We start from the raw sequence: 18817 nt of genomic DNA, 5'->3' as shown, positions 1-18817 counted from the left end.
TTTAACTTCTTGAATAATGTGTTGTAATTTCATCTGTATGAAGAATGCCAAATAAACACTGCAACATGTACTGCAAGTTTGCTGTTGAAAGTAGTTTTGTATGACAAAAACAGGAGCTTCACTTGCTTCTTTATTTACATTATGCTCGTCTACCAGCGTATTCTTACATAGTTTGTCATATATTTAAATTAAATTACAACTGAAATTGAAGTCTCATGCTTAAATACGACAGACATCGTGACAGACGTATGACAGTGACGTGTTCCTATGCAGTTTAAAACCACACACAGAGTTGCTGTGTGCTTACAGCTTCATGAACATTGATGTCAAAAACAGAAAAGAGGTTGACTGGCTGTAGGACCAGTATTAGTGACACTAGCTGGGAAGTTCTGTGCAGCCAGTGAAGGAAAAGTCAGTAAATGCTGGATGAATTCTTGTCAGCACACCTTTCTGGACAGATGAATAATGTACACTAGCAGAAACCTTGGTCGTAGATTTTCACCAGATGTTTGATGTGGAAAAGTTTTTGCCGAAGTTCCTTACTCTGCTTCTTCTTTGCTTGATACTCAGGCGTCTAGAAAAAACAAAATTTAAACAAGCGTATATTTAACAAACTCAATATTGTCAGTTGTAGTAGTGTTACAGTGCAGGAATGAGATAGCTAGCTTATTTTATAATCTGGACTGTAAAAAAGCTAACTGCATTTGTCTAATATAAGCAAACATGTCATAGCTACCCTTAAAGAGATTAAAAAGTATATAGATGGCCACATTCTGCTTTCAGGTCCTGATCTCTGGGTTCCACCCTTCCCTATTGCTAGTTCCTGATGTTCCTGCTTTTCATGTCACTGGTGCTGGTATGAGTCCTGCAGCCACTGCATGCTCTCCAGGGCCTATAGAAGTTGACTAAAGTTGCCTTTCCTTAGCTTGGCTAGTTTTTATTTTTATTTTTTTGTAGGTTTCTTATGTGCCTAGCTGGTTTGTTTTTGCTTGTTAAACCCAACTGATTTATTGTGACCACAGGGAGCTTGTAGGGGAGAGTTGCCATATTCTTCTGATATTCCCCTTTTTCTCTTGTTTATCTTTGGTTGCTAGGGAGTCGAGGAGTAGGTCTGCTTTTCTGTTGAGTAGCTTCATCAGTCAGTGAGTTTTATTTCAAGTTAGGGCCATTTTGGTTGCTGTGTTGGTTTTGTCTCTTCCTAAAATGAACTTCTGCTTCCTTTTATTCACAACCTGACAATAAATCTTTTCAAACCGACCCAAACAGCCTCCTCACGTTTCCCCATCTAGTATTATGTAATTCCCCTTACATCTAGGCCTATTTGGGGATGTAACACCGTCCACCCAAAGCCCCCAAATTGGGCTGTTAAATCAAAGAACGATGAAATGGCATGTGGGAAGATTTCAGACAAGCAAAGAAGGTGACAGAAGTATAACTTACACTGAAAAAGTCTCGCCAATTTTGTTTTTATTCGATTTCCCTGGTGACTCTAATCCTGCATTTTTTCTGTTTGCGTGACCACTGACAAATTTTTTAGAAAATACCCCTCAGCTCCGTTACTGCAAGACATCAGAAAATAGTCTAGTTTATGGACTTAATCACCAGCTTCAAGCCCAATGATTATAAAACAAAGGTCATTTTAAAGAAATGGTCCTCAGCAGAGTTAGAAAGAAGGAGCAACCAGGGGATCCGTGTAACTTATGATAAACAAGTCGACTAGCATGCAGTGTCCCACTTTTTCACCAGCTGCGTTGATTTCAAAACGCTAAGATGAAGTTGGAAAAAATGTTCGGTTTGACGCTTCACAATGAGAGATGACGCAGCAGGCATATCCATCTTTTATATTCAATCTATGATTTTAGGTTAGTGTATGTTTAATTTACTCAGTTTCTCTCTAAAGTGAAGAAACTGCAAACTTTACATTATGACATCACAGATCTTCTTATACTCACACTTTTAAGGCATTTCAGTCGGTTATACTCATCTGCCACACCCTAAAAAAAGAAAACAGAAAGGTTTTGCTGACTTTATGCTGGGAAATGTCAAATACTTAAATACAAAAGCCACAACCATGACTGGCTGATATATTCTCCTGGCCCTCCACCTTCAGCTTTTCCACTCTGTGCACCTTATTCCTGTTTTTCTCTACCTGGTACTTCATGGAGTCTTCTTCCAGTGCGTCCAACTCTCGGCTCAGCTTGTGCATCTTGTCGCTGATGTCATCCAGCTCGCTGCAGAGGATCTTATAGCGCGACAGATCCGAGTCAAAATCCTTCTTGTATCTTCTGCGCTGCTCATCTGAAGTTATCTCTGGGTACAGCCTGGATTAATACCAAGACATGAAATCATTGTTACATTAAAACTGTTATTGGGGCAATGGCAGATACAAAGGGGAGCTTTTCATTAGTATCTCCACCAGTATTAAATTAGCTGAACTCCCTTAGAGGCAACTGTGATCCTGACCACTTCTTTCTGATATTGCTGTATTTTACTCTAAAATAGTATAAATACTGTGTCATTTCTTTATTAAAGATGTGACTGATTAGATAATTGTTCCTCCTCAGGGTATGATCTTTACTTAATTGTGGTTATAACCAAAGGGGATTTTTAAAAACTGATACCAGTGCTAATTTTTCTTGCTTAGTCAACATCTGCAGTGATATTCAGCATTTTTTTTATTTAATTCAATTCCTTCATAAAAAAAATTAAGAGATTGTTAAAAGGAAGGAAATGCATCTAAACCAGCACGTAGACTCTTCATTTAGATGTAATGCATATTTTTAACATTATATGAGTAAAAACATATTTTTCTTATTAAATAAAGAGACGTGTAGTTTTTATGATTTCAGGTTCAAGACTATATTTTGTATTTATTATTTAAACTACTCTGAACACCACTGAAGCTTCTTTTGCCTTGAGTAAATACTTTCTCACATGCTGAACTTTGAGGTTGCAGCATTACGTGGCAGCAACCTCAGGACATACCTGTAGAGGTAATCTGTGTGGTCCCGGTCCAGCCCGTTGCCGGTGTCTCCCGTGGTGTAACCAGTTTCATACTGCGACTCGATCATCACCTGAGCAGCAGGCATTGGCTCTCTGTCCTTCTTCCGTTCCTTCTTCATGTAATAAGGTGGAGGCCTGATGCTGTCACTCTCATCTGAAGAGCTGCTGGAACAAACTATGGCCTTGCAGTTTTGGTACAAAGGCTCAGCACCACGTGTCTTGCTCTTGTTTGCAGAGAAACTGTGGAAAATCAAGACTTAACTGAAGATCAGGAACAGGGAAACATAACTTATGTGTCTCTTTTTGCTTTTTGTACTTCATAGTTGTTTGGATTTGAAGCCAAACATGTGTGTGTGTTTTTGTAATGTGACCTATTATTTGAACTCAGGCCACACTGGAGAATCTGTGCGTCACAGACTCATTTGCTGCAAACATCACCCACCTGTTGGTTTTGTAATTTCCCTCACTGTGGATGCTGACTGCTCCATTGCCGTAGGAGACCGCGCTGTTCTCCGCCCTCAGGTCTGGCGCCGCTCTCTCTGACACAACAACAGTCGGTGCCTGCTGGGTGCTGCGCACTTCTCCAACATGATTCACCTAAGACAACATCCGGACAGTCAAATCATAATCTCCTTATTTACTTTCAGGACCTCTGGTTTGAATAACCTGAAGTCTTTATCTTGGTATTTTCTGAGATAACGCCATATTTAACACGATGATATAAATAATATAATCCTCCAGAGTTGTGAGATGTATTTTTTTTTAAGCCGGAAAGAAATCCTTCGACTGACTCTGTCGCCTAAGTGGAGAAGTGCAGAACTGGAGGGTTCTCCAAACTGCTCAGAAACACTTGGCTGAAAGTCGGCATGTCCCTGCCAGACGCGTTCACATGTAGCCAGACTGATACAAGGGCAGACACAAACGCTAGCCTTGGCCTCAGCATGACTGTGTGACAGCTCTCATATCCATTCAGCCATTAAAGCGAGTGAGAAGCACTCCTCCAGGTTTTCAGGATGAGCTCCCCCTCACCTAAAATAATCTCTTCATTTCTTTCAGCAGCTAACAGAGGCGATTCATTCGAAGGACACGCGCGCACAATACAATTTCCCAGTTCCATCTGATGTGAGATGCATTCTACCAGAGCGTTAACAGTGTGAGAGCGTGTGAACATCAATATCATCAGCAGCGCGCTGAAAAGGCTGAGACTGCGGCGAAGAGTCGCATGTGTTTGTCAGACAGATATTTTAACACCTACAGTGTAACAGATGCTGCAACCACTGTCAAAAGAAAACATCCTTATAGGATACGGAGAATATAAGACACTGGAACTGCATTACGCCTCATTTGATCCACTGTCATATGCATCATTAATGAAGGCTTGTCTGACCTATTTCTGTAACAGGGTGCAGTCACACAGGATAAAGGTCTAGCGAGCTGATGTTTGAAAAATGCAGTCAGTGAAATAGATCTTATGAATGTCAGGGTTGCAAGTCAATCCCCCATGTGAGGGTGTGGGGGTGTGTGGGTGGGGAGCACCTAGAGGAAAGCTACAAGGAATTTGATCCACTGCGGCAGACAGGTGCACATTCAGCTGTTATTGTTAAATCCAGACATCAGGATTATTATTAGTAATGGTTCTGATTACTACCTAAATCTGCAGATATTTCTAATTAAATGATTGTGTGTCTATAAAGGGCTGCCAAATATTAGAATTTAGAAATTTACCCAGGAAAGCTGTCTTTAATGATTGCTTTGACTGACTATTATGGTAATTTGTAAGCCATAGAGTCTGCGACATTATGTAAACACTCATCACAATAAAATCTCTCTGTAACCTTGAGATATTTTTCCTTTGGAGGAGGTCTTGTCATCTGTTCGACTCTGGGGTAACTCCTGATGCTGATAAAAAAAAACCCCATTAATTAAGTTTTTTTTAAATTCAACATAAGCAACGCACAGTTTTCAGATATCATAATGCATTTTCTTTTAATCTATTTTTCCTATATTCCCTCAATTATCTCCCTTTTCCAGTCATGTAGCACAAAACCGGGGGAAATTACGTCTTAGCCAGGAGTCTAATCTGCAGCAGTGTGTAGCAGCCCCTTCACAGACTGAATCATTTAGTGCCACCACACTCTGTAGGGATTCACACAGCAACACAGAGGCAACTCAACCCTTTTTATTCATTATACATGCCACATACATTATATATGCCTCCCTGCAAGGCAAGCATCTTCAGTGCGATACAAGAGTGCCCCAGAATAGGGCCTGCCTCTTGATGAAGCAACTTGGTACATGCTTTGCGCTGATAGGAAGAATGTAGGCCAAGACTTCACTGAACTTAATGAATACGTTGCTTCCCTTGCCCTAATGAGTCACGGTGGGCCTGATATGTTCATGTCACATGGCTACTTTAATAGATTAATCGCTGCTAAACATCGCAGCAGGCTACTGCGAAATAAAAAGAGCACATAGCGTCAAAGCAGCAGGAATAGCTGGTAAATGCTGGACCGCTGATGCTCTCTGAGAAAAGCTCTCAAACCAATTTTTCTTGTCCTTTTATTCATACATGCGTCAATAAAACTACAAAAGAACTAATTCTTTAAATTCCTCAAATCCCACATCCTTGCTGAGGTCATAACCTGAGATGAAGCATATCTGCATTTCTGAGAAATGCAAAGAAGGCAGATTGGACAGTACGTGCAGTATGTTCCCATTAATAAACGTGCTGTGGAGGATGTTTATTAGTGACATGACAATGAGCCAAATTGCACCTCAACGTTCTGTGAGCTTTGTAGCTGACCAAGTGGCAAAGTGATGGAGTTGTGCACCAGATGGCATGGTCATTCCAACAGCCTGACCTAACCCCCCCCCCCCCCCCCCCCCATCATGGTTGGGATGCAGAGGGAGGAAATCAGTCAAGAAATGCTTATCGCAGCTGGCAGCTCCTGCAAGACTGCTGGAAACAATTTTTATGATAACTTAAGGAAGTCGCTTGTCGGAATGAACAGTGCTCAAACCTGTTATCAAAGCAAAGGAGGTTATTTGAGGAATGCTTTGTTCACATTTTTTGCTCCGCCCATTCAGTAAAGGTCAGAAGTTTACATGCTCTCATCACGGGCTTGAATGTTATGGTAATTTGGGGCTTTTAGTTATTTTTTTTTTTTTGAACTGTCCTTTTTGCATGGTGAAATAATTATACAGCATTCATCTTTAATAGCTTTGAAAAAACAAGAAGTGGGTGCACAAGTTTGAATTTATTTTGGATTTTCTCTAATTCCCATACAGGCTGATGGGCAACTTGCTGAGGGACATTTAATCAAATGTTTGTGAGAGTGAGTGTCAATTAAAAGCCCCAAATTACCACGACTGTAAACTGTAATTGTGTTATTTAAATTTTTCGATGTCTTCAGGACTGTTCTACTATACTGTCATGTATAAAAATAATAAAAAACCATTAAATGTGTACAAATTGGTACTTGAGATCAAGCACATTTTTTTTCTGTGGGTAAAATCTTGATTCAAACAGATGGCACAAAGTGGTGCTGCATGTTAGTCAAGAGCTTCTATTTCTGTCTGTCTCTTTTATCTGTCTCAGCTTTAAGTAGATTTTTAAGTTTCTAAGTCATAATTTATGTAATCTAAATTTAAACAAAAATAAATGTGACAGAAACAACATAGAAATAATGTTTGTAATCTGCATCATATTCACAGCAAAGCACATATCTTATCCCATTGATAAAATCTAAGAAGTCAACCTGCTGTTCAGGGTTATTTCTTTAGATGGATATTGTTCTGGTTTCTGTGGTTTTTGGCTGATTATATGGAGAATAATATCAATTAAAAAATTACTGAACGAGGTGCCGACACCTTTGCTACGTGAGGTTCATTTATTGCCGTCTTTGTTGCTGTATGGTGTAATATATTATGTCATATGTGAGGTTTGGAACAAAACAACTTAATTTTATTTAGGGACAACTAGTTAAAAATGTGTTTATCACAAATTCTTCTGGTTCTAAATGAATCGCTCTGAGACTGTGTGCAAAGTGAAACTTAAAACCTGGCTCTTAACCATAAAGTGAGTTACTTTATGAGCCTCCTGATCAGTTTCATGTCACTACAAGGTAAAACTTGGACCTTGTAATGCTGTCTGACTGTCATTGTTAAATGGTTTCTATGTGCCTGTTATCACTAGTCTGGTTAATCATCAGTCAGAGTGAAACCTGGGAGTGTCAAGGATAAACACCAGTATTCTTTGAATCCACATCGACAGGTATTATGACCTTGTGACACTCATTTTTCACTGTCAATGCATGAAAACCTCAACAGTTTGTTTATATAAATGCTGGGAATTCATTGGTGCTGGTATCTGAAAAAAAGCAATTGTGACTATTTAGGAAGTGATGTCACTGTAAAAAATGAAGTTATACAAAAATAAGTCAACATCTTTTTGTTAATTCACTTTTTTTTATCCTCAGCTGATAAACATCAGTTCTCCATTTATATGCTGTTTCAAAAATAATAATGAGACTTTACTCACCCAGTCCTGTATATCCTGCCCCTCCGATGGTCTGGCCACGTCCTCATCCCAATGGATGTTAGCTTTTCCATGGCGCCAAATCTTGCTGCGGGTTTTGTAGGCGAAGTAAGCAGAAAACGATAAAGCCACCACCACCAGAAGACCCAACACAAACGCCACTGCCTGAGGAAGGAAGGATGGATGGATGGATGGATGGATAGATAGATAGATAGATAGATAGATAGATAGATAGATAGATAGATAGATAGATAGATAGATAGATAGATAGATAGATAGATAGATAGATAGATAGATAGATACTTCCTGCTAACCTCCTCGGGGTCCATGTAGCAGTAGTGCTGCAGGTATTGATTGAACAGAGGAAACCCCCCAGGAAAACCGGCCCCCACGCTGCCACTGAGGCTAGGGCTGCCCTGGATGTTCTGACACATCATGAGCATGGGGTTGTACAGCATGCTCTGCGAGCTCTGAGACATCGGGTTCACACCAATAACAAAGATGATGTCAATGATGCCCTAGATGACAAACCGAAAGCAAATTTAATCATAATAAATAAGTGATTTGCCAATGCCACAGATTAAAAACACAGAAGTCTCATGTAGTTTCTACTTACACTAAAAATTTGGCTCAAACATTTAATTTAGCATCATTTCTGAACACAAAAGGCTGCAATTCAGTTTCAGGTCAAAACTGACTGATCAGAAGAGGATCCCACTGATAAGCCCACAGAGAACACAGAACCACTGTACTGTGTTCCCCCTCTGAGTGGGGTCCTTCTGCATGGAGTCAGCATGTTATCCTGTATCTGTGCGGGTTCTCTTTAGCTACTCTGGCTTCTTCCTACTATTCAAAGATATGCAGCGTGTTAGGTTAGTTGGTGATTTTAATCTAGCTGAAGGTGTGCAATTAAATGGTTGTCTATGCTGTCCCTGCGATAGACTGGTGACCTGTCCAGGGTGTATCCTGTTAGGACAACTGCTTTTGAAAAGCAGAAGAAGAATGAATGGATGGATGGATGAATGGATGGGTGACGAGTGCTGATCGAAGTGATCTGATGAAAATGAACAACTGAATATATTTGTGACTTGCTTTGTTTGTTGGGTGAGACAGACTCACCTGAAGGACAGCTAAGATGATATCACAGATGAACACAGTGAGGTAAAACCTGCATGTCCGTATGCTCCGTGACCGTGAGAAACTCGCCACCAAGAACCCCAGTGACACCAGGAAGTTGATGGCGCACATGGAAATCATCGCTGCCTTGGCAGACTGAGGCGTCATGTAGGAGCCGCCATAGCCGTAGCTACCTCCATAATATCCTGACCCCAACCCTCCAACACTTCCAGTATCAACAACACCATATCCCCCATACCCAAATCTGTTCATGTCCCACACCAAAGTTGATGCTACTAAGGCGAAGATGAGGAAACACATGAGCACCGTGGCTCCTTGGAAGGTCTTGACAAAACCAGGAGGTGAGAACCAGCGGTAGAAGTGTTGAGGCTTCCCCTCCATGTAGTAAGACTCTGGTGGGACATAGTAGGTATAGGGGACATTCTGACTCCGAGGGGATTGGACACTCCTTGGGGGATACAAGCTGTGGGAGTTAGTGCTGTAGGGTGGGCTGTACACAGGGGGGCTATCATAGTACCGAGGCTCATACATGGTTTAGTGGATGATGCTCCAATTTCACCTGGAAGAGGGGTGAAAATGAGACAGAATTAATGCAAGGGTAAATGCCTTGAGCCTATATAGATATCAGCACTATAACATAATGCATTTAATAGCAGATTTTAGTACGCTAAGTATTTTTAATTCAATTTTTTATAGTGTAAATTCTTCAGTGGGATGCTTTGATGAGCAAAATGACTTTCAAAATCTAAAAGATGAATTCACTTCCAACGCATTTTCCCTGTCCCTTTAAGCCCAAATTAAGTGTAGCTACGTTTTAGTTATAAGCACCTTTTTCAGCTCACCAGCATGCAGCACTCTCACCTCAGCCCGTCCCTGAACCCTTTCTAGTGTAGCTGACCCACACTTCATCACTCCAATGAGCTCAAACCCAGCACGCTTCAATTATTCAGACACACAGCAGATAAGAGGTGAGCCGGAGCAGCCATGCGTGGTGTTTTCAGCAGTGGTGAGCCACAGACAGCCCATGTTCTGCATGTTACCTGTGCGCACCTGCTGATTGTCAGCACCACTTAGGGAGGGGTGAAGATACAACTTAAATCCCCCAAATTTAACTTTTTCTGTTTGATTTAAACCCGTGAAATAACGAACTCATGTACTCCTCTGTTACTGCCACTGTGTGCTAATTGTGCATAACTGAACATCTCTACAAAAGAGGTTCATTCCACTTCAGCCCAGAAAAAAACACTTCTGTCATAACGTGTTTAAAATATGAGCATTTTACTTGGTCGTAAAAAGATTTTAAACTCATTTGTTAATGCTCGGAGGTTTTCTTTTAATCAATCAGCATCATCAGCGAAGTTAAACGGTCAATAATAATTTAAAAAGTTCTCTTTAAATGTAAAAAACTTCAGAGAGGAATCAACAGGGACATGTGAGTTACGCAACTTACCCAAGCACCGCGAAAAACTCATAAACTTTACACCGATCCAGGTTCAGCTGCTTAAACCGCGTCGTTCATGACTCCTGTCCACCACCACACCGTCCGCTTTATATCCCATCAACGATCGTTAACTTCGCCTTTATTTGACTGGATGGATAGTTTCTCCTAACAAAACAATGAAAGTTTCGAAAGCTTCACCCACACCCTCCGGAGCTGCCGAGCGTCTCAGCAGGGGCACCGTTCACCCGCTAACGACCTGCTTCACCCACGTGCTCGTGACAGTTTATACCCAGGCTCCTTCTACATTCAAATTAAAGTTTCCAACCTGCAACCTAAGTATAACCTACTGATATTCAGCCATTCAGCCAGTCCACGCATTAGACCGAAACCTTTTTGACAAATCTTTTAATAAATTATTTTATAATTGTAAAAAGTACAATTCATGTGATCTATGATTCATACTTTATACAATGCAGAATGAAACTTAACTACAAAATCATAACAATAAGTGCATAACTGCTTTTGCCAGACAGGCCGGTCTAAGTATTTCAGACACTGCTGATCTACTGGGATTTTCTCACGGTGATCATCTCTAGGGTTCACTCTAGAGAGTGGTCTGAAAAGGAGAAAATATCCAGTGAGCCGCAGTTCTCTGGGTGAAATACCTTATTGATGTCATAGGTCAGAGGAGAATGACCAGAGTGTTTGGAGCTGACAGGAAAGCAACAGTAATTTAAATAACCACTCATTAGAAGCAAGGTATGCAAAAGAGTATATTTGAACGCACAACATATCAAAACCTTGAAGGTGATTGGTTACAGCAGCAGAAGACCACACTGCCACTGCTGTCAGCTAAAAACAGGAAACTGATGCTACAATTCACGCAGGCTCACCAAAACTGGACAAAAGAAGACTGGAAAAACACTGCCTGGGTTGATGAGTCTCGATTCACTACCTTACTGCCTACCTGAGTATTGTTGCTGACCATGTCCATCCGTTCATGACCACAGTGTACCCATCTTCTGATGGCTGCTTCCAGCAGCATAACACAAAACTCAAATCATCTCAAACCGATTTCTTGAACATGGCATTAAGTTGGCTATACTCAAATGGCCTCTACAGTCACCAGATCTCAATCCAGCAGAGCAGCTTTGGGATGTGGAGAGTAACATCACGGATGTGCAGCTTCCAAATCTGCAGCAAATATGTGATGTATCATGTCAATATGGACCAAAATGTCAGAGGAATGTATGAAGCACCTTGTTGAATTTATGCTAATTAACTATTAAGGCAGGCCTTAAGTCCAAAGTAGTTGAGTCTGGTACAACTAATAACTTGTGTAACTAATAACATGGTCAGTGACTATAAATCTGTTCTAATGGGTGTATATGACAAGAGAAAGGATCAACAGGTGGTTTTGTTTGTTGTTTGGTTTGTTGTTCTTGTTGTTTTAATAGAAACACCACAGCCGCTGATTTCATAGATAATATCTCTACATTGTGTATTCTATGAGTGCCTGTGGCAGAGTCTACTGAGAACAAGAATAATATTTCTGAGCCGAGTTACTTTACAATACAATTTGGAGAAATTTTGCTGCATTCTCCCATTTAACATTTTAAATCAGAGAAACTATGAAATCTCCAAAATATACTAAAATCATTAGATTAAAAATTATTGCCAGTTTCCAAGTTCTGTTAACTTGGCACCTGCAGTTTTTTAACTGAGAACTGAGAACTTGCTTTCGCTGTGATGCCCAAAGAAGAAAAGTGAAAAGTAAAGAAATAACAGCATAAAAGTAATATAGTTGTAAAAAAAAATATTACAGAAAGATATAGAACAATCCTTTAACTTTATTTTATTTCTACATCAAGCATGTGAACATTGCTCGGCCTTCACAGAAATGACAAGAAAGTGTTTAGAAACACAAAACCGTCAAGTCAAAGTTTTACAGAAGAAGCATCTCTTATAATGTTGTAGCCCAATATAATCATGTCACAAACCAGAATTTGTGTAAACAATGATCTAATTTTGCATGAAAATACAATGATGTGCAACAATCAGACTTTTCCAGAAGGAAGAATGTTGTCTGTCACACAAAGAAGCAGAGATTTTAAAAAGTGTTTTTATTTCATCAGTTCATCAGTTGCTGTGGACACTTGTTTCTGATCTTCTTCATATCTGACCATCCGCCATGGTCTCCTGGTCATAATCACGGATTCTGTTTTTAATGTGGCTCAATTTGGCTTTCAAGTAGTCACAGCGTTCCTTTTTCTCTAGGAAAGTAGGGTCCTGCGAAACATGCACACAACAGTCTGCTGATTAATGCCTGAAAACTCTATTTCCAACCTTTCTTACTGATTCATCCTGTAACTGATCTGTGTTAAACATGATTTTTCAGAATTATTTGCATCAGTAGACAATTATCGAATAAAAGCTACTATTACCTGGGCAGAACACAGAATTCTAATACTTCTATGGTTAAATTTGAAAATTGCTACAGTTGATTTCAGAGTGAGCAGCTGTAGAAATCGCGGTTTATACTGTCATTAAAAAAACATAGAAAAAAAGGTAAAAATAAAATAAATTTGTCACTTACATTCCTTTTCTGGTGATACTTCTTTACAATACTTTGAATCCTGCGTTGGTCCTATATGAATAACAAAGTAATTAATTCCCATATAAAAAAGGAAAACCGATGGGAGGTCGGTATGAATCTCACCTCTTTGCTGCTTGTCTCTCTGGGGAGTCGTTCCATCATGAGATCCAGCTCTCTGAACTTACTCAGAGTAGCACTGATGTCTCTGTGAAGGTCTTTGTATTCCTGATACTGATCATTGAAAACTGCTTTGTACTTTTCCCTTTCCTCCACACAGCTGATCTCTGGATACTTGCTACAGAAAGGAGACACACAGTAAAACTGATTCTCTGTATTTTTCGAACTAATGGTGTGATTCAACATATAAATGCTAACTTACATGATGTAGTCTGCAATGATGTGCACTTTGGGGTTCAGATTGACTGGATTCTTTTGGACTTCATGTAGGAGATTATCCCGATTGTTATAATCTTTACTCAGCGCTTTGCCAGCTTCATCATCCCTGAATGATATGCGTTTTGTTGTTACCGGTTTGAGTGGGATGGACTGTTGAAACTCCTCCTGAGGCTGAAGGCAAAAGAAAAACATCATTTGGCAAATACAAAACAAATGAACCAGAGGTTCACAACACTATACTGGCATGTGCCATCATTACATGAAGGCTTTTATTTTGAAAAATAAAGCTGCATTTCTTTAATGGAACTATTACGTTCACATCTGGCTTCTCATCCTTTCTTATTTGACATTACTATACATATTATCCCAAAAAGCCATTACAGAAGACTATAGAGACATGTTTACTGCACAGGTTATGTGGCGATCTGTACTCACAGTAATATGGTTGTTTTGTTAGTCTACAGTGGCCCAGATGTTGTTGTCAACAGCTGGAAAAGCCATACATTGAAAACTAATTTGCTTCATTCTTGTTTCATGCTTCAAATATTTGCTGTGGGTTACTCATGGGATATATTTTGCTAAACCTCCAATCATCTCTGTATCTGATATTTCTATTTAGCTCTATCAAACCTGCAACGTCACAGACCATGGCAGCCCTCTTAGACCTGTTTATTTGCCAGTGGGGAAATGATATGGTCATGGGAGCAGTGCTGATGTTATTTTATCATTATCAGTATTGTTACTGGAACAAAGTAGCTGTCACGATCATGGGTCTTTTGACCCAGCGTTTTGAGTTTTAGTTTATTTTGATGTTTATAGTATATGTTTAAAGTTCATTAGGTTGTCGAAGTTCATTTGTTTATTAGATTCCCTTTGTGTTTTCTACCCTTGTATTTAAGTTTCCCTCTAACTTCATGTGTTTCATGTTGCGTGTCTTTTGTTGTCAAGTTTGTATTGTCATGTCTGCGTCTCATGTTTCCTGTTTTATGTTGAAGGTCTGTGTCCTATGTCAGTATAGTCAGCTTTGCTTCCTTTGTCTGGTTATGTCAGATTAGTGTCAGCTGTTTCCTCATGTGTTTCCACTTCCCCTAATCACCCTTGTGTCTATTTAGTCTGTGTGTTCTGTTCATTCATTGTCAGGTCGTCTGTTGTTCCATGTTATGTTTCCAGGATTTTTCCATGTTCAAGGTTTTGTTCTTTGTTTTTTGTTCAGCAGTTAATTTTCCCAGTTTAGTTCTAGTTAGGTTTTTTCCTGTGTGCCTCTACCTTTTGTTTTTGTACTTTTTTTTAATCAGCCATATTAAACGACTTACTTTTTGTTAATATTCAAGTTTTGTTCCCTGTTCCTTGGAGTCTGCGTTTTGGGTCCTTTTTGTCAGTCCACACAGTCTGCCTCTGCCAGACTGTGACAGTAGTTGCCCTTGTGCCAAAGATGCAGGTAATAGCTACATTTGTAGGTGCAACTCTGTTCTTTAAAATTCACTCTCATTTCAAGGACTTGTCTGTTGGTGGAATTAGCTGCAGACAAATTGGCAATAAAGTTACACACAGTATGTTTGCTGACTGTTGAACTAATACATATCTATCAATCCAGCCACCCTCTATGGATTATTCATTGTAGGGTCATGGGGGGCCTGGAGCCTATCCTAGCTGTCATGAGGTGAGAGGCAGCGTACACCCTAGACAGGATGCCAAGTTGTCAAAGGGGTAACACAGAGAGGCAGACAACCTCTGCCTAAAAAATAACATTTAAAACCCCAAATAATGACAAAAGTAGAAAAGTCATGCCCAAACTTCATCTGCCACACAAGAAATGAGCTAAATATTAACCAACTTTAACAGAAAAAACTGTAATGATGAGAAATTTAAAGGTGGGTTTCCACTATATTAGCCTTTCACAGAGAATTCGACTGTACTGTATTCATGAGGATACCTTCATATATGCAGCTTTGAAATGTATTTCAGTCATTCTTCAGATTTAGAAGACCTGACCTTGTATTTCATATTTGTTTACAGAGGAGTAAAAATCTGTACCTGGTTCTCAAAATACTGCCTCTCTCTACGTGCAGCTTCATGCCTCCACATCTTCAGACATACCAGGAAGCTTCCTAGATACAGGGCCATGTTGATGAAGATGAAAGCTGTTCCTGCCATCTGGCCACCATCAACCCGACACAGATTCGCAACGATGGGGTTAATACCTATTGTTGTGTAGCATAGCCCCCCGCGATTCAAGTCGTTCAGGTAAACTATCCCTGCTGCCATGTAGAACAGGAAAAGAGCCACGTTGATGAAGGCCTCTGTCAGGGGCCACCACGAGGAGTCGAGAAGTATAGTGCGATAGTACATTGTCATTCCCACCACCAGGAGACACAGAGTAAGGATCCATGAGATTCCAGCTACAGCTAGAATGAAAGGAGTCATAGGACCTCTGTAGCTGTACCCAGACAGGCCCATCCCATTGTTGTATACACCGTTATAGAGTCCGTAGCTGTTGGACCATTCACTGTCTTTCTGAATGTAAGCAATGACACACGCAAAAACCATTCCTCCAAATAGGAGCTGAAGTCCAGCTAGAAGCCTGAGCAATCCCGGCCATGATTTCAAATAAGAGTACTTCTGCTTGTAGACCTCCACCTTCTCAGCGTAATACTCTGCAGGGTGGATGCTGGACAGTAGTGACTCCTCTACTGGGATGTGACCAAAGAGACCGTCAGTGGGACTCTCTCTTATCAAAGGCTTATGTGAGCTGTGACTGGAGCTTCCCAGAGATTCATTCCAGTTCCGTCGCTCCACCAAGGGACTTACAGGGGGGCTCACTCTGGTCCCATTGGGTAGGATCTGGATACCAGTTGTGCTGGCTTCAGAGTCGCTTTCTTTTGTCCATTTTTTGCCCCATGACTGAGGGATGAGGGATTTCAATCTGTCTTTCAGGCTTCCTTTTTTTTCCTTCTCTTGCTCAGCATAAGGTGGAGAACTGGATGTGCGACCTGTGGAGGTCGCATCATCCTCACCATCATCGGTGATATTATCCGGTGTGGGTGTGTGAGTAACCCATACAGCAACTGGTGGATCTTTAATGGTGGAGGACCCGACCACACCCTCGTGGTCTTGTTTCTTGAATGATTTCATGCTGTGGGCTGATTTTGGGAATTCATCGGAAAAAACGTAATCGCAGAATCTTTACCACGGCAAGACAAAGAGAAGCTGTGGGAAAGAAAAAAAAAAGTAGCGTTCTACAAATAACATTCAAACATCTGTATATCAGTTTATTTGGGTAAAAATGAAGCTATATATGTGTATACATACATATATGTATTCACATATATGTGTATGGATAGATAGATAGATAATCATTTGTGGGTTTCTACTACTGAATTAAAATTTACAGGATATAGTTAAAAATAAAAACCTTCCCGATAAACACAAATGTCAGATTCTTATACAGTGAGCAGTGTTGGGAAGGTTACTTTTAAAATGTATTCCATTACAGAATACAGAATACATGCCCCAAAATGTATTCTGTAACGTATTCCGTTAGGTTACTCAATGACAGTAACGTATTCTGAATACTTTGGATTACTTAATATATTATCATGCTGTTTACAACTACATGAATGTACTATTGCGGTGATTTATTACTGTTACTGAAGGCCCGCGGCTCCGAACCGTAGTAAAGGGACCTCTGACTAATACGGTGGGTTCTGTGTCGGGCTCGTAGCCGAAAACTAGCTTTACTTTGTTGTCTGGGTCAAGAGAGGTCCGAGAGACAGAGAGAGGCGTTGAAAGGCTGCTCCAACGGAACTTATTGTTTTTGGAGGAAAACACGAACACGGTGTACAGTCGAGTCTTAATAGCTTACTTACAACTGGGCTCGTCAGGCACTCTTCTTGGCTGCAGTGGTTATTATTATATTTACATGCTTCCAGCTCCCGTTTTTGCTCGATGACAGCTCGTACTTTTCCTTTTTCCCCCTCCCTCGCTCACAGACACATAACGTGTATGGCAGTCCGTTCTCCCTGCAGCACGGACTACACTGCCTATGATGCTACTTTCTTTAGAGCTATACCTGTAGCATTCTGCCTATTAGCTTAGCACAACAACAACAAAAAGGCCTCTCTCACCCAGGAAACACGCAGAGAGAGAGCGTCACCCTGTAACCATGGCAACCGTAACGCTGCCACCTGGAACAACAGAACGTAGCTGTCAAACAAAACCCAAACAGTCCTGACCCGCCACAATATGAAACAGGGAAGTACCGCCGTGTAATCCATTTATTTCAACAAAGTAACTGTATTCTAAATACCACCTTTTTAAACGGTAACTGTAACGGAATACAGTTACTCATATTTTGTATTTTAAATACGTAACGGCGGTACATGTATTCCGTTATTCCCCAACACTGGATATATGGATATATAGATAGATAATCCTTTGTGGGTTTCTACTACTGAATTAAAATTTACAGGATATAGTTAAAAATAAAAACCTTCCCGATAAACACAAATGTCAGATTCTTATACAGTGAGGTATCTTATGCATAGACCTCCTCAACCAGTTGCAAATATATGGTGACACAATATCTCTATATTGAATGGAAAATGAAGAAAAGCCTCGATTCAAGATTTGTAAAAGACAGTTGTGTTAGTGGAAAGCCATTAGTCACACCATGTCAAACAGCACGACACATACACCACAAACTGCTGGAATACAACAACTCCAAAAAAGACCCCAACATGACTCCAGTGCTGCTTGGGCTTTGCTAATTACAGAGGACTTGCGTGAGTTGTGACTCACACAATGCTGCGGCTCCGTGTACTTCACTACTGTCGTGATACTATCGCTGAATTTTAAAAAACGGGACACCTGATTCTACATTTGTTTTTCAAATGTCAAATCCAACAGCTTACCTTGACCCCAACTCTCTGGTCACGTAGAGATGGCACTATCTCATGGGATTTTTGAGCAGCAGGCCCACACAGTTCAATCTTCTTCAATCTCTCGGGTGACTCACTCCTGGTTTAGCGCACACAGGGAGATTGGCTAATGTGTGTGGACAAAAGAGGTGGTACTAAAAGCTTAAACATTAAACCTGAACCGCCCCTGCGCTGGTGCTGACTGGCACTGCTAGGTTAATCTGTGGGAGAGAGAGTGGCTGAAACTGTTGACATTCATGGAGTGCATGACGTTGGCACTTTGCTAATAAAAACAGGTTAAAAGAGTGGGGAAAAAAGTGCACAATCTAGTAATTAATACTGGATCAGGGACTCCTGGGTACACACAAAAGTTCATCACGTCAGCAGTTCTTAAAGCATTACGCATATCACTTAAGACGATCAGCAGCAGGAGTTTGTCCATGAGATTTCACTTTTCTTTTTAGAGATGAGAAAGTGTTTGATAAGAGACCCATATTATCAATTACATCTCGTATCTTGCATTGGTATAATACTGCTTTATCATCCCATCATTTATGAATTATTCATTCTCATCTCAGCTGTGACTTTGTGTTAGACTGGGAGCTGGATATTTGACACTAGAGGGCAGCAGGCTCCCATGCTTCTCCTGCTCTGAGTTTGGTTTGTCTCTTTATCCCATTTAATGTGGCTATCTTTCCCAGTTACCTTTTCAGTGTTGCACTGAGTGTATTCAGTGTTACACTGAATACACTCAGTGGCCCTGTGAATAATGGCTACAATCTGCGTTTTAA

General features: G+C 40.5%; 2 protein-coding genes across 3 annotated transcripts; both read right to left on the bottom strand.

Moving 5' to 3' along the window:
• Nucleotides 1–125: 125 nt before the first annotated feature.
• Nucleotides 126–9208, bottom strand: ocln1 (occludin1). The gene is made up of 8 exons (XM_006786761.3): nt 8660–9208; nt 7855–8058; nt 7544–7705; nt 3446–3600; nt 2986–3243; nt 2150–2321; nt 1953–1994; nt 126–574 (listed from the first exon to the last, which is right to left on the bottom strand). Exons 1-8 carry the CDS (start codon nt 9206–9208, stop codon nt 473–475), a joined length of 1644 nt encoding a protein of 547 aa, XP_006786824.2. The 3' UTR covers nt 126–472.
• A 2765-nt stretch (nt 9209–11973) lies between these two features.
• On the bottom strand, nt 11974–18130 carry marveld2l (MARVEL domain containing 2-like). Of its 2 annotated transcripts, none has more exons than XM_006786758.3 (6): nt 18021–18130; nt 15145–16317; nt 13094–13281; nt 12838–13009; nt 12715–12765; nt 11974–12407 (listed from the first exon to the last, which is right to left on the bottom strand). In XM_006786758.3, the coding sequence occupies exons 2-6, from the start codon at nt 16240–16242 to the stop codon at nt 12291–12293; spliced, it is 1626 nt and encodes a 541-aa protein (XP_006786821.2). In that variant the 5' UTR covers nt 16243–16317; nt 18021–18130; the 3' UTR covers nt 11974–12290. The 2 variants fall into 2 exon arrangements, with proteins under 2 accessions (XP_006786821.2, XP_087688733.1); XM_087832607.1 differs by lacking the exon at nt 18021–18130 and adding an exon at nt 16977–17463.
• Between the last annotated feature and the right edge of the window lie 687 nt (nt 18131–18817).

The sequence above is a fragment of the Neolamprologus brichardi genome, chromosome 18, assembly GCF_056152115.1.
Source record: "Neolamprologus brichardi isolate AB-2024 chromosome 18, ASM5615211v1, whole genome shotgun sequence".
In the NCBI taxonomy this organism is placed as follows: Eukaryota; Metazoa; Chordata; class Actinopteri; order Cichliformes; family Cichlidae; genus Neolamprologus; species Neolamprologus brichardi.
Note: the sequence above shows the minus strand (reverse complement) of the source record. Positions and strands in the feature narration are given on the sequence as shown.

Bases quoted from the DNA above. Each gene is read 5' to 3' on its own strand.
- ocln1 (XM_006786761.3), bottom strand. From the start codon at position 9,208: ATGTATGAGCCTCGGTACTATGATAGCCCCCCTGTGTACAGCCCACCC. The intron at 3,244-3,445 runs GTGGGTGATGTT...GATTTTCCACAG, and splicing joins GGAAATTACAAAACCAACAG to TTTCTCTGCAAACAAGAGCA. The intron at 575-1,952 runs GTGAGTATAAGA...TGTTTTTTCTAG, and splicing joins GACTGAAATGCCTTAAAAGT to ACGCCTGAGTATCAAGCAAA.
- marveld2l (XM_006786758.3), bottom strand. From the start codon at position 16,242: ATGAAATCATTCAAGAAACAAGACCACGAGGGTGTGGTCGGGTCCTCC. The intron at 13,010-13,093 runs GTAAGTTAGCAT...TCCTTTCTGTAG, and splicing joins ATCATTGCAGACTACATCAT to CAAGTATCCAGAGATCAGCT. The intron at 12,408-12,714 runs GTAAGTGACAAA...CATGTTTCGCAG, and splicing joins AGTATCACCAGAAAAGGAAT to GACCCTACTTTCCTAGAGAA.